The 15,819-nt window shown below is 44.8% G+C and overlaps 1 protein-coding gene across 5 annotated transcripts in view; it reads right to left on the reverse strand.

Annotated features, from left to right (window-relative positions):
- C18H15orf39 (chromosome 18 C15orf39 homolog) overlaps positions 1-14,571 on the reverse strand; it is a 31,745-nt gene extending 17,174 nt beyond the window's left edge. For 2 of the 5 annotated variants that reach the window (XM_055002740.1, XM_055002744.1), the window contains exon 1: positions 14,079-14,571. In XM_055002740.1, the coding sequence (XP_054858715.1) occupies positions 14,079-14,445 (367 nt within the window). In that variant the 5' untranslated portion in view covers positions 14,446-14,571. Of the gene's footprint in view, positions 1-8,430; positions 8,963-9,169; positions 9,284-10,682; positions 10,816-14,078 lie in introns of those variants that run through there. The other 3 variants (XM_055002741.1, XM_055002742.1, XM_055002743.1) reach the window with 3 other exon arrangements.
- Positions 14,572-15,819: the final 1,248 nt, after the last annotated feature.

The raw sequence follows: 15,819 nt of genomic DNA on the forward strand, positions 1-15,819 counted from the left end.
ATTTTTCTTTAGAGAGCCTACTTATCAGTACAATTTATTTTGTGTGAGTTCTTCCTATTTAACTCTTTCCATCAAGGCACACAAGACTTTCTTTAGAGTTTAATCTTTGTTCTTTATTGAAATAAACTCTAATATTTTAAAAGCGGCAAGACACTAAAATATAAAGGCATGTTAAAATGAATTCAACTAGTGGTAAACATATGCATGCAATAAAAAGTAACAGTGCAATCCTAAAAAGCATTACTGCAGCGTAAGCCCACCAACTTCAATGGGCTTAGACTGAAGTTCATCTTCTCAGGATTGCACTGTAAACATTTCTCAATTAAAGCTAATAAAGATTTAAAGTCAGATCATACTTGATCTGCTATGAAATGCATCGGAACTTCATAAGCACACAGACACGTTTCTCACCCAAATATTCTGCATGAGATTTCCTCTGTCGAAACCCTAGTTTCTTATCCAGGGACATATTTTTTTTATTAATTTTTCAAACCAAAACCCCCAACCACAATCTAAATTTCGATGGTGGTGATATCTGGGGATATATGTTTATACCAAATGACACGTGCTATCTATAAAGACATCTATGTCTAAGATCTTTACATGTGACGATAACATAAAATATAATTGGTCGTAGGTTTAGCTGATTCTTCGTTCCAATCATGTGATAATCATGCTAAAGGCAAGTATGAGATCATTGTGCACCTGCGTGATAAACTCCATAAATCTTTAAAATTTGTCAAAAAGTTAGGCGAACAGGTTATAAGTGGTCCATTCTAGCAGTTAAAGCACCATTAATCCAACTCTCCCCAACTACTTTTAATTGGTTGTCAAAAGAGAAAGGGAACATCTGAGTTTTACCCAACAAGCTAACAAACTACATTAAAAGTCATACAACAAACAAAACTACATTAAAAGAGCCAGTTTGGTGTAGTGGTTAAGAGCAGCAGGACTCTAATCTGGAGAGCCGGGTTTGATTCATACTTGCTCCGCAAAGTTTACACCCACACTAAAAGCCTTCACAAACCATACTACCGTACAACATTTTCTAAAACTGAGATGGTTAAGAGGTTTGCCTTTCTTCTGGGAGCCACCACTGAAAAGGACTGGGTTCTAGCACAGGCATAACAAGGAAGCGCTCTCAGCTGGAGGAAAGAACCGACTCAAGAACTGCAATGGGGACATGGGAGGGTACAGGGTGAAACTATCCTTCGGATTTGAGGGTCCTTGGTCGTGCAGGGCTTGAGACGGAATCACCAGGAATTTGAATGAAATGGTGTAACAAAATGCGGGCCGTGAAGTTGTTTTAAAGCGAGTGAAACGTGTCCACACTGACGAGCCCATGACAACAAAGCTACTGCGTAACGCACCAGCTCTTTTTCACAAAAGGTTATAATATTTATTTTCTATTTATTTCTCCAGCGCATTTTTATCCCTCCTCCAAGAAGCTCAGGGCGGTGAACATGATTCTCCCCGCCTCCGTGTTATCCACAACAACCCTGCGAGGAAGGTTAAGCAAACAGAAAGCAACTGGCTCTAGGGTATCCTGTAAACTTCTCTGGCAAGCAGAGATTTGAGCCAAGGTCTCCCTTTACCCTAATATGACACTCTAGCCACTTTATCGCACTACCACTATTAAATGTGCTAATTTTGCTGCCACAAGATCTTTTTGCTTTGTGCAATTCACGTCTTCAGTAAAAGGAGTCAGCAAAAACGAAGCACAACCCATTGTGACTGTAGTCAGCCCCTGCGTAGGGTTGCCAGCTCCAAGTTGGGAAATTCCTGGAGATTTGGGGGGGAGAAACCAGAAGAGGGGTTTGGGGAGGGAAAGAACCTTGGCATGGCATAATTCCATAGAGTCCACCCCCCAAAGTAGCCATTTTCTCCAGGTGAACTGATCTCTGTGGCCTGGAGACCAGTTGTAATTCCAGGAGATCTCCAGCCACTACCTGGAGGCTGGCAACCCTACCCCTGCGTGACTCCTTGGCAAAGCACAAAAATATCTTATATCTAGATATTTTCAGTGTCAACCTTCTCAAAAAATGCACTGCCCTCACAAATGGGTCAGGGTTATTCCCTTTCATGTTCCCTACCAGCTTGTTTTAATAGAGAAAGAGAAATTATCTTTTTCAGAATTCTCAAGTCGACTACTAACCCGGTTGCCTGCTTTTCACCTGAAGAAACTGGGCGCCTTCAATTCAGCCACAGCAACTTTGACGCACACCAGTGTTTGGTATGCATCTTCTTAAAAAGATCTTGAACCCTACAAGCCAACCAACTTTTGGCCTTAATTTGTTTTTAATCAACAATGAATGCACCCACCTGGCTAGGAGAATAAACGTTCTGTCCCTTTAATAGAGGTTTAAATGGAAGTTATATTCCAGGTGCTGTGATTTACCTCCTTACCATGAAAAGCTTCACCTGCCCATTTCCAGGCATCAAACCTCTGTTAAGCAGTCGCACAGCTTGCTTCACCAGTCCTGTTCGAAGCCTTATTGATAATGGTGATACCCATTTTCTAAATTTGGCTTGAGCTGACTTAATTTGGAGGTCTTTGCCAAGAGGTAATGAGAACAGCGAAATGCAATGTTTGGTGCTCCTTAATTTCTTCTGCATGGATTTCGGTCATAATACCAAATGTTCTTTATGGCACGGATTCTGCACTCCATTTCCAACAAGGAGAGGGCACTTGGGTCAGAGGAAGAAGTGTATTTGTACAGATTCTCCCAGCAAAACCTCATTTTTCCCAGGGGAAAATCAGCATGGAGTGGTGGTTAGAGTGTCAGACCACGGCCTGGGAGACCAGGGTCTGGTCGAACCCCAACTCTGCCACAAAAACCTGCTGGTTGGTCTTGGGCCAGCCATACACCTTCAACCTAACCTACCTCACAGGACTGTTGTGCAGATTAAATGGGGAGGGGAGAATAGGGTCCCTGTTGAGGGGGAAATTGGGGTATAAATGAAGATAAGTAAATAAAATTATGTTCATGAAAGTTCCCTAACACAGAGGAAGAGAACTGCAGGGGCATAACTTAAGGGGAATTCGGTGAAGTCCTGGCTCTGCAAACTCCACGAGGACCTCGATGGATCCAAGACCCCAAACCAGCATCAGATCAGATTTTAAAAGCTATTCTTGCAAGCATATCTTGTTTGTTTGCATCTTGTACAGGTCAGGTGAGGAAAATCTGATTTCTGATGTGTGGATCCAGGAGTTAGCCGTGGTAGTCTGTAGTAGCAAAATAGTAAAGATTTCAGAAGCACCTTTAAGACTAATCAACTTTATTGTAGCATAAGCTTTCGAGAACCACAGCAGTCTTCGTCAGATGACGAAGAGAGCTGTGGCTCTCGAAAGCTTATGCTACAATAAAGTTGGTTAGTCTAAGGTGCTACTGGACTCTTGCTGACGTGTAGAGCGAATTTTTGGGTAGAACCTTTTTCCTCGCTAAAGGGGGGGAAATGCACAAAACTGAGACATTGCATTAAATGAAAACGAAGCAAACACCCACTTAAATAGAAAATACACTCAGAGGCGAAACAGGAATTGTTTCAAAAGAATACTGCAGCAGTTTGTTTTAATCTCCTGTGCACTGACATCTGTAAACAAGGAACCCGGAAATTATGACAAAATGTACAGGTTTGTAAGAGTGTTGTTGTTCTTGTTAAAATTTGCTGCTTTCAATTTTTTTTTGCTGAGAAAATGTACCCCCAATATCACTGAAATTAGGCATAAACACAAGGAGATGGCGTTGAGCGGGCACAGATATTATCAGTTTTGGCTCTCCTCCAAAAACCAAAAAGTGTCGCCAAAACACTGTATCGGTGCATGGTGGGAGAGGCGGCTTCACTAAATGCTAACAGGTTGGTGACGAGGGGCGGAGCAACAGCAACCACAGACATTACAAAACCTACCCTATTTGTTTGGAACGCAGGAACTTTAGCACATATCTAAGGGCCAAGCTACACGTGACGAATGACACTTGAACGGCAAGTGGATTGAGTGGAGGGCAAGTGAACAGGGAGAAATACACTTGCCGTTCAAGTGTCATTTGTCATGTGTAGCTTGGCCCTAAGAAATGCACAAACTTCCCCACATGCAGGAAACTGTTCATCTGCAGCCCATGTCCAGTGCTAAAGCTCCAAGATTTAATTCTGCCAAACGTATAAACTGGTCCCTCGGCACTGTTCCCGCCTTCTCGCAGGCCCTCCCATTTTGACTTAAATCTTTACCCTGTATGCATCCCCTTCTGTGGACGCTTAGATTTGCAAAGGGCAATTGTTCTTTCTTTGCACCACTCAGTTTTTTAAAATTATTTTTTATTATTGTGAAAAAGTTAAAAGAGAGAACAAACGAAGGAAAGTAAAACATAACAAAAACACAACTACAAAGAGCCAACAATAGCTATAGGTCTACAAAGTTAAAAAAACAATAAAAAGCAATAATAAGCATATTATTAATCCATTACAGTAAGTATATTATTAGTTTTTCACTAGAACACTTCCTCCTTTATTACCAATCAGCTTGTAGTATAATTAATATTTTTTTCTGTCTCATCTTCTTGATATCCTAGATCCTAATTCTTAAAAATCAAAACTACAAATCATTCATTCGTCTTCATCTCTCACAGATAGTCCATAAAGGGTTTCCAATTTTCCATGAATATAGAGTGTTTTGTCTCTAATTAATGATGTAAGTTTGGACATCTCAGCTAAGTCCATCATCTTTCCTGTCCAATCTTCCAAGGAAAGTAGATCTTGCACTTCCATTTTTGAGCATATATGCACCACTCAGTTTTAATGAATGCTCTGTAAGAGCACTAAGCTTCAACCTTTCCAGACCCAGACCCTCTAAGCTGCGAGAATATGACTGGAAATCACGGTCGCACGATAGAAGGGGGTCCAGAGTTATGGTCTCAAAGCTAAAACTGCAAGTACCAAAAGAATCTCTGTTCTCTAGGGACAGAAAACCCAGCTGAGCTCCACGAAGTGTAGCATAAGAAGGAAAAATCCTCTCCAGATGTTGAGCAACCTCCATCTCCTGTCCCGCTCTCCCCATGTATTCTAAAAGAGGCAGGAAATATGGCACTCTTGACCACCACCCATGCACACTAGCAACAGGTTCTTCCAGAATAATGGCAGCTTTACAGGGGCTCACACCCTAGCAGATGGAAATCTTAATCAATGGACTAAAGAACATGTCTTCATGGGTTGGATCTACATGAAGAAAATGCAATAAACCAAATCCACTGTCAAGAAGAGTATATTGCTGACCGAGATGTAGGCTTGCCAACTCTGGGTGAGAAAATTCCTGGAGATTTGGGGGTGGGAGCTTGAGGAAGACAAAATTTGGGGAAAGGAGGGACCTCAGCAGAGTATGAGGCCTGACTCCACCCTCCAAAGCAGCCATTTTCTCCAGGGGAGCTGATCTCTGTAGTTTGAAGATGAGTTGTAATTCCAAGAGATCTCCAGGTACCATCTGAAGATTGGCAACTAAAAGATTTTTAGGTCAAATTTGCCTGGATTGGAGGAGGATTTGGCCCTGCCCTCCCCGCCCTCCCCCCCCCCCCGCCACAGCATTAAACACGAAAAGGTTTGGCCCAAGGAAACAGAAACTAATTCCAAAATAAATAGCAGGTTCCTTTCTCACAAAGGAGAAATGAAATCAAAATTCAGGGTATTCAAAGCAAGCTAGACAGATGGTGAAATCAGAGCACCATCTCAGCTCCAACCCCTGTGCCAGGAATGTCGCAACATACAGGGCAGTTGGGAGTGGGTAGAGAGAGTTTTTCCTTTTTGAAAAACTAAACCACAGTTAATAGACAACCCCAGATTGGTAGCCTAGATCTCAGCCCATTTCCAGTGGAATGCCCCTTTCTTGGCTGGTCTTGCCCAACAGGTGCCTTTTTATTTACAGTTCCTGCTTAACTTTGTGCAGAAGTCCAGCAAGTATTGAAATGCAAATTCTTTATTAAAATGACATCACCTGCTGTTCTAACCTTTTGATCCTCTGTTTCTTAGATTGTCTGTTACAATAGCACAAATTGCATCATCGTCCAGTCGGGCAACATGGCAGCCCGCGACTTTAAGGAATTCCAGTCACTCTGACCGAACACCTAACCTCTCATATTAGACATACATAGTGAGAAGCTTAGCGCTAAGCCTATTGAAGACACCAGACACTACTTTTCTTCCTTGAGTGTACACGATTATACCCAGCTTCTGCATGTATTTATGCGGCTGAAGCAATATCCTAGATCACATTTAAGCACTTGTCCTGCTATCATCGCACGGGCATATGCCCACCTTGTAACCAAAGTTCTCAAGGCAACTCAGATCTGATCGAAAGCTATACCATTTCATAAAATCTTATTCTGAGCATACATTCTAGCTACCAGCACACAGAAATCTGTAAACAAGTAATAAAGCCTTGCTCGAAGTGTCACATTCCTTCTTCTGAGGTATCATGCTTGTTACATGTCTCCTCTAGTGGAGACTGGTCACTGGAGCAATTTGTAAACATTTTTTGTTTTGGCTATTCTAATTAGGATAGATTTCAACCTTGAATGAATTCCTTCCCAAGGAAAATATCAGATACATGCATGGCTCTAGCTTCTCAAATATTTGTATAATTCATTTATCATTCAAACTTGTCAGATGTCATGTTCTTTGGGAAAATGCGTCATTTTGACAGGGTTTCATCCTAACCTCTGATCTTTTATTCTGCAAACAAATAGCAATTATTTATTTTAATTTATTTATTTTATTCGATTTTGTATTCCGCCCTCCCTGCACCAGCAGGTTCAAGGCGGATTCCAATTAATAGAATATAATAAAATACAGTATCTTTAAAACCAATAAAACATCTTAAATATTTAAAAAAGAACACACACAACAAGCAACACAGCAGCAAGTTTTGAAAAACATATGGCAGCAGATTTCACAGGCAACCACTACCCAACCACCGAAATATATGGCAAAGGCTAGGTGGTAGATATCCCTTTCTCTAGGTGGCTGGCAAGGAGGCCCAGAGCATCAACCATATCAGTACTGAAGGGTATATAAGGCCCTCCAATGCTACTGGTCTTTACACATGTCTCCCCCTAATGGAGAGATATGTCTCGGGTTATTCCATGTAAGAAACAAACCCATTTTTCCTCTGTAATTGTTGTGTTTGGTGTCTTGAAATATATATGGGTTAGTGCTAGTAGGGGACTTATAAATCGGAAGCAGAGCACTATTTAAAAATACCAATAAAAACCCACCTACTAAAAACAGAAAGCTGCCCCATCGAATTATAGTTTCAGGTTCGTTGGAGAATGTTGATAAACGTCAAGCCACTTTGGTGCCCTTTGTTGGAGAAAGGCAGGCAGGGAAAGGTCTTAAAGAAATGTCTCCAATAAACTAAAGAAATAGTAACAGCTGAGAGGCGGTACAATGTAGTGGTTAGAGCATTGGATAAGGGGTAAGAAACAAGCCAAGGGCTAGAGCTACAGAGGAATTCTCTCAGCCACCGAACGATGCTCAGTGCAATCCTAAGCAGAGTTACTCTAAGCTCATTGATATCAGTGGGCTTAGACTGGAGTAAGTCTGTTTAGGATTGCATTCATAGACTCACTATCCCAGGTCTTCTTTCTGAGTGCTTGCAAAAGATGCAAGAAGCATGATGCTTTTCCTGGCTAGGTGTGCACACTATCAACAGGTCCCTTCTAAAGGAACCCCAAAATGGCAGCTCTATAGGGACTCATAACTCAGCAGGCCAGCTTTGGTTGTGTGAAGATCACTGTCCTAGAAGAAGTTGGTTAGGGTCACAAGCAGAGCGCTGGGGATAGAGAAACAGGGTAAAGGAGCTGATGTGGGGACACTGGAATGGGGCTAGGACCTCCCTTGCCCCTAAAGGCACCCCTGCTGCCTTCCTACCCATTTGACAAGCCCGCCTTTAGCCAGACGACCAAGGCTGCCCCATGAAACGAGAGAGAAAACAGTGATTTAAAAACAGGAGAGAAACGCCTGCCAGAATGTCAACACGTGCAAAGTCCTCGGTGAGCAATTCTGAAACCTCTCGGTTAGGAAAGAGGTGGGCAGCTCCAACAAATAAGCTTGTTCCTGTTTTCAGAAGGGATTTTCCCAGAAGTACCCAAGGGAGGGCGTAGGGCAGCTGTTGGCAGAACCGAAGACAGTGCTTCGTGCAGGGCCGAATCGCAAAAGATAAATATTTGCGAATGGCAGAAGCCTGTGTTATCTAGTGCATCGAAAGGACGCTGGGGAGGAGGGTTTTTTCCCACCCCCTTCTTACTCACCCACCCCAGCTCGTGAAGGGAGAAGTATAAACGAATGACACAAAAACCATAAACTGGGCCCTGTGCCAGAAACAGTGAATGAACGGGCTCTTTTGTAGCTGTATTATCTCTCTGTGGAAGATTGTCAAAGACTTACTGTATCTTATCACTCCAGCCCTCGGGAGGCCTGGCAAATCACAAGGCACAGAACATCTTCACTTCCTCCACACCACCCAGATGCCGAAAAGATAGCAGGGCAGGCCCGGCCCCTTTACAGTGCCTCTCTGCCCACGCTTTGCGTCTCGAAATTGCCGACTGGCAGCCCACTGAGAAATGCCAACAGGTCGTTGGCCTGCAAGCTCTCTGGTCCCAAGCTTTCCACCAGTCACTGGGCTGAAGATGCTAAAGCAGTCAGAACAGAGCTAAAGCTTAGGCATCCATCACACATTCAAAGATGAGCAGAGCCAATTCCAACAGGAGCCAAAGCGAGGCAGCCATCTCTTAATCGGTGGTAGAAGAAAACCTGTCCGACTCTTAATGCATAAAGAAAATCTTTTGCACAAGTCATAATTTAGGGACTTCTCTGGATGGATTGTCTCTGGTTTTACTGACTCGTGCTCCAAGAGGTTTGCTCTGGCCCGCACAGTTCTTTTCTTCCATTTCCCCAATCCTCGCTGCTGTTAGTAGTCCTTTGGAAATAACATGAAACAGAGTGCTAAAGATTATTGGATCACAGATGGAGAGAGATAGGCAGCAAATGCCATCTTTGAAAATAAACACAGCTATTGATCTTTTCCCCTTCTTCCGTATCTTTACAAAAATACACAATGAAAATAGCTGCATAGTAAACATTACCACCAGATTAGAATCTTTTCTCTCAATTCGAAGCAGTTCACCTTTTAAAATAATAATGATGATGATGATGAACCATCAAGCACGTTTACTTAGAAGTTCATTTGTAGAATTCCTTAGGGGGGGGAAATATGAATCACTGCAACATTCAGCCTGGAGAATTCAAAAGCTTGCCCACTGGGGTGAGGGTGAAGTTGAGCATCTCAGATAAAGGAGAAAAGCAACCAGTAATTTTACAAGCAACTGGTTTGGACTATCGAAATTCAAAAAGCCAGCAAAGTATGTAACATTGCTGCTTTCTTTGTGATCAGTTCGTGTTGTTCCCTGCCGACCCGACGGCAAAAAATCCCTGCTGTTCCTGAAAACACAGAGGAGCATGAGCAAGATCCTCAATTTTAATAACGAACAGCCCTGCGGCTCCTGAATTTATTGCAGCATCAACATCTGGAGATCTGACGTCACCTTCTAGGGCACGAAGTGTTCCCTTCAGCTGGCAGAGACATTTATGTCCAATGCTCGAATAAGCAGAAGGGCCAGGAGGAGGAGGAAGAGAGATCCAGTTTCTCAAGTCCAGGTACACAATATCACAATGCACAAATGAAAATAAGATCCAGTCAAACAAGCAAACTCCGGCAGTCTTTAAATGGTATGATTCTTGACCACCAGTCGTGCAGACTCACACAAGCATGCCTCTTAGAGCCAAGCTACAAGTGACGCCTGACACAGGTTGGACACTTGTCAGCTTCCCTCAAGTTTTGATGGGAAATGTAGGCGTCCTGGTTTTACAGCTTGGCTCTCCATTACAGCTGCAAGACCAGGATGCCTACATTTCCCATCAAAACTTGAGGGAAGCTGACAAGTGTCCAACCTGTGTCAGGAGTCACTTGTAGCTTGGCTCTAGGTTGACACTCCAGAAACAGTGCTTGCAGCTGATAGGTAAACGCTACCTGATTCCACACACGTTGGATAATGCACTTCCAATCCTCTTCATAGATCATTTGGAATGGATTTTTTCATGTGCAGAACAAAAAATCCACCTCAAACGATTGATAAAGTGCATTGAAAGTGCATTATCCAACGTGTGCGGAATCAGCCGCTAATTCTTATTCCACTTGAATTTATCATCTGGCCTGATTGATGTCCTCCTAAGAAAGATGTACCATCCATATTAGCACCTTTATTTGACTCTGTGAGATGCTCTAGGCTTGCTTTTCTCAAGGGCACAGCTGCGCACTTCAGCAGCGTCCTCTTTCTAATGTTATGTTAGCAGAGTGGGTAGAAAAGCATGCAGGCACCTCTCATGTACCAGTGGAGCTTAGCACATCCTTCAAACACAAGGCAAACGGCACATTCCCAAGTACACAAATGATCCAAGATCTTTTCAATGTATTACATGAAACACTGCTGCACTGGTCGTATGTTGCATTCACCCACACGTGTCCTTGCAGGGGTGAATCTGTGGCCAACCCCACTGCCTAACATGTGGACCTGTATGGTACGAGGAGAGGAAAATATGCTTTGGTTATGCATATGCATTCACAATTTCCCCCCCCTTACCAAGAATGGCGCCACCTGCTTGAGGCTGATGGTTTGCTCTCCGCACTGTACACGCACATACCCTTTCCGAGATTACACATACTAAGATTCTTTAGCCAATGATCTAAAAAACTAATCACCATTAGCCAACTGCTGTCGGCTAACTGCCTGCTTGCAGGAAGAGTGGATTATAAATCAAATATATAAAAGCTCCAAACTTTTCAGATACCTTTAATTGGAAGGGGAAAAAATGAGTCAAGAAAGGTGATCCGTTTTTCTTCTTAAACCAGGTGTTGCAAGGAATGGCTAAAAATACCAACACTGCTGTCTAGGAAAAGTAAGTTATGGCAGAACGAGGCTACAATTAACTGATAAAGGCCAAGGTCGTAAAGACAGACTCGTTCCAGAAAACTTCTATTTCAGGCTGACCTGCAATCATAGGGTAGGCCCAGTTTTGCAGAATACAATTGCTTGATTAACACTGGGGATTAGCATCACACCCCAACTGGGTACAATTCATTTCCTCAGCTCTGGCTTTATATCTGAGTAGTGCAAAATAAAAAAATTTGGTAATTCCCAGTCTCTGCTCTCCACTAGCGATAACAGAACGCAGTCCACCATAACAATGCCCGCTCTGCCGTGCCCATCTCACAACTCATTCTTACCCGACCCGAATCCAAACCTGAATTGCTCATCGTTCTGTTTGCTATGCAACATATGGTTCATAAAAAACACTCAAGACTCTTGGCTGGGCAAGGGAAACATTACCAGCTGGCAATCCCATTAACTGAGAAAAACCTTTGTGGCAAAGTGACCATACGGCAAGCTGCCAAGGTTGATTCTGCATGTAACCGATTTCATTTTATGCCATTCCAAACAGATGCACCAGGCAACAAACTCCAGAAGTTTGTTCAACACGCAAATCCTTTCAAGCCGCTCGAATGCACAACTCCTCCTTGTATGACAGCCGTTTAATTCTAGTTTCCCCAAACATGCATAGCCACACACAACCACAGTTAGTATTACTGAGTAACATATAAGGGTGCAACAGATACTGGTAGGGTAACAGTACCGTACATCACGTCCAGCCATGGTGGCCTGGCATTAAACCACATCAGATATTAATTCCTTGCAGTACCCATAATCAAACCATAGTGGTCATCTCTCCTTCCGTGCATTTTTATCCCACTATTCTGCCAAGGAGCTCCAGGGCTGCATACAGAATTCTCCCAATGCCCATTTTATCCTCACAACAACCCTGCAAGGTAGGAGAAGTTGGTAGATCTTAGCCAGCCCAAGGCCACTCAGCAAGCTTTCACAGCAATGTGGGGATCTGAACCCAAATCTCCCCATTCCGAGTCCAACATTCTAACCACTATACCATGCTGTCTCTCAGCATACAGAATGCTGTCAATGGAAAAGCCGGGCTGTGTCCTTTTTAAGAACATATCCATAACCAGTGCTTCCGGTTTCTATCATTGGTGATAAACTTCCTGTGGCTTGGGGAGAACATTATAGCATTTTAAAATGTATTACTCTGGATATATAAACATGGGGGTGGGGGGGAACGCCAGAGTTATTTGGCCTAGTGTAACAATGGAAGACCATTTGGGTTTTCATTTGGGTATAAACAAATACATAGTGAGTTTGGTGGCACAAGCCCCAGTGTGCTCAAATGAATACCCAAAAGGGCCTAAGGCCATCTCTTTCTTTCTTCTGGGACTTGCATGGTTCTCGATTTCTGCCTGATGTTTCCCTGGTGCCACGAGAGCCCAATCATTACATTCTCACCCTAATGGCATTTCCTAGGCTCTGCCCACTGAAGGCCTATGTGTACGCTAGTGCTATAGTTACAGGGGAGGGGGGGGGGGAATTAAGCTGCACAGGCCAGGCGCTGCCCGCTGATGAACTGGTGCAATGTGGTTGCTTGCCACTGAAGCTCGCACCATTCTCAGCCCTTGGAGCATGCACGCACATGCGCTCCCCCAACGCAAGCTGCAGGCACAACTTTGGCAAACCATAAATGGCTCCGAAAGTTGAAACCAGAGGCTAAAGGCTGCTTACATTTGCGAAACCCATGCAACAAAAAACAGATGATCTTGTGGGAACGGAGTGAAAAAAGAAAAATCTCCCACAGCCAACTCTGGAAGAGGAGGAAGGACTTTCATAATATTTTTTTTTAAAAAAAAAAACACGTCAGAGGGAGATGAAAACCAGCCCTACTCTGGGGTGGAGGGATTAGATTACCCGTTCTTGGAAGAGCAAACCTTGCTTCATTTGTTTCCACATTTAAGGAGCCAGAAGATGGAAACGCAAAGCGCCCAGGAAAAAAAAGCAGGCCAGGGGCAAGCATGACCCTGAGCAAGTGCAGAGCGCTTCTCATCCATCTTCCTTGGTTGGAATTCCTGCCAGGGCTTTCATGGAAGTTTGAGCCCGGCCAATTACCTGTTTTTATAAAGCATTTTTTAAAGCTATGCCTGTCTTTGGGGTTCTTCCTTTTCAACTGGGTTGTTCTCACTCGGAGTGATTCCTATTATTTCAAGAACCCTAAATACCATCTTTTTTTTAAAAAGTTTGTGCTTAATATTCACAGCTTCTTTTTAGAATCGATTTGTAGGGTTGCCAGCTCCAGGTTGGGAAATTGCTGGAGATTTGGGGGGGGGGGGGTGGAGCATGGAGAGGACAGGGTTTGGAGAGGGACCCCAGCATGGTATAATGCCATAGAACCCACCCTCCAAAGTAGGCATTTTCTCCAGAGGAACCGATCTCTGTTGTCTGGAGATCAGATGTGATTCCGGAAGATCTCCAGCCACCACCTGGAGGTTGGCAACTCAAAACGATTCCCGGGAAGCGCCGCGTTTGGGCCCCTTTCCAAATCCATCTCAAACAGACTAAACAAATTTTTTAAAGGCTCCGCTGATCTTGAAGGAGGCTGCCTACAACCACCCAAACACTCCCTCCCTCCCCAAAACGGAACATCTGCCCCCTCCCTCATGCAGCTGTATTCGTTTCCTCGGAAGTAAATCCAGCTGTGCTCGGGATTGCGCTCGGGCGCACGGCTGCCCTCGCCTGCCTCGCCACCCCGCGACCTGATGCAATAGCGGGCTGCCCTTCCATCCGTTTGCATCACTGGAGGGAGGGGGAGAAATTCCATTTTCTCCTGCCCCGTTTGGACCCCACCGGGTCAGATTCTTTGCGCTGCAAGCCAGGGGGGCTCGATCCCCTGAGAACAGAGACGGTTTCAGGTGGGGGAACCGGGAGGGTCTGTAGCAGAAGAGCAAGATTCGAGTCCAGGAGCACCTTAAAGACCAGCTAGATTCCCAGGGTCGGAGCTTTCAAGAGCCTTCATCAGATACAAGTGGGAAAAGTTAAGATTTCCAAAGAGGAGGAATTTTTGCGCACAAAGGCTGTCCTCACCTGCGGCTGCCGGTGTCCGGATCCGTCCTTCCGCGCAGCTAAAGGCGCCCCTGGCAAGCGCATCTTCCTCCCCGGGGCTGTTCGGGATCACTCCGGGCGGCCGGGCAGGCTCGAACCCGCTTTCCCGTGTGGACGCAAAAGCTCCCGTTGGCAGAAGGTGGAACCTCACGCGAGGCTCTTCCAAAAAGAAAGTCGAGAGTTCCCAGAGCCGGTCCCTGCTTCTGTGCAATCTGGAGCGTGATCCGGATTCTCCTTTGGCGAAGCCCGTGTGCACGCGCCGAGTCCGGTTGCAGCCCGATCCGGAGTTGCTGCGGCGGCGGCTGCTGCTGGGCTCGCGATCCCGGCTCTCTCCCGGCCCCCTCCGCATCAAAGGAGGAGGAAAGCGGTGGGAGGCGGCGGAGGGTGCCCAGAGGCGCACGAGGGAGCCGGCTGGGTGGGTGGGTGGAGAGGGGAGGAGGAGCCGGGGGTGTGCGAGGCGCCGGCGAACGGCTTCGGGGACGCCCCGCAGCCAATCGGCTCAGCCGGCGGAGGGTTTGGCCTCGAGAAGCAGAAAGGGGGAGGAGGGGAGGAAGAAAAAGAACTTTTCCAGTAGCATTTTTCCCTCCCCTTTTGAATGCAATCCAACCACGTGCTTCTCTGCCCCGGGCTGTAACACGTTTACTCGGAAGCAAGTCCAGGTGCCGGGAAGGGAAAGGGATTCCCCGCCCCCGGGGTTGGAGCCTGGGTGAAGCAGGAAGTAACTGCAATGCATAAAGCGGGGTGGTTGACCTGTGGAACTCTGTGCCACGAGGAAGGGATTTCGATACAGAGGGATTGGTTTTAGGTGGGTGGCTGTGTTGGTCTGCTGTAGAACAGCAGGATTTGAGTCCAGGGGCACCTTAGATTGCAACAAGACTTTCAGGGTGTAAGCTTGCCAGAGCTCCCTTCTTCAGACACAATTAAGGGAAATCCCCAAACCTTTATATCCCAGTTAACCGTCAGTGGGATGTTATAAGGGAGGGCACCTTGATTAGAGCAGAAATTATTATCTCTAGTGAGATAACAATCCTCGATTTCTGTTCAGCCCTGGGGGAATCCATTGTTTTGAATAGGGACTATAAACTACTGCTATGTATTGTCGGTTACTGGAAGTATGATCCTAGAACAGCAGGATTTGAATCCAGTGGCATCTTAGAGACCAACAAAGTTTTAAGGGTATGAGCTGTCCAGAGTCAAAGCTCTCTTCTTCAGATAGAATTACCTACTTGGTAGTTTCTGTGTTGTTTAATATGTCAGGCTTAGAATTGCTTTTGCTCTGTTTCAGCATTGCTTCAACTCTGTATTAGATTCATCCTGGTTTTAAATCTTTGCAAATTTTCATTTATGTACCCAATTACAGGGTTTATTGAAATGTCCTTGAAATGGACTGTTCTAGCTCCCATTGTGCAATGTGCCTTGATTGCACAAGGCAATCTGCCTGGATTGCACAGTGAGAAAGGCTGTCTCTAAATAATGTAAATAGTAAATAAATATATAATAATACATGAGTTTGGGGTGGGGGAGTTGTGGAAGGTTAGTCTCTGACCCAGTGGGACCTCTGGGTTCACAGGCTGATAGACTTTGAACTGCAATTCCCTGTACGTTTTAAGCCCCACTGACTAAAGTGGAATTTACTTCTGAGTAAATATGCATAAAAAGGTATGCACCTTTTTTTTTTTAACCTAAATGTGCACAGGCTTATACTGTCTGATCAGATGCAGGG

Source organism: Eublepharis macularius, chromosome 18, assembly GCF_028583425.1.
Source record: "Eublepharis macularius isolate TG4126 chromosome 18, MPM_Emac_v1.0, whole genome shotgun sequence".
Lineage (NCBI taxonomy): Eukaryota > Metazoa > Chordata > Lepidosauria > Squamata > Eublepharidae > Eublepharis > Eublepharis macularius.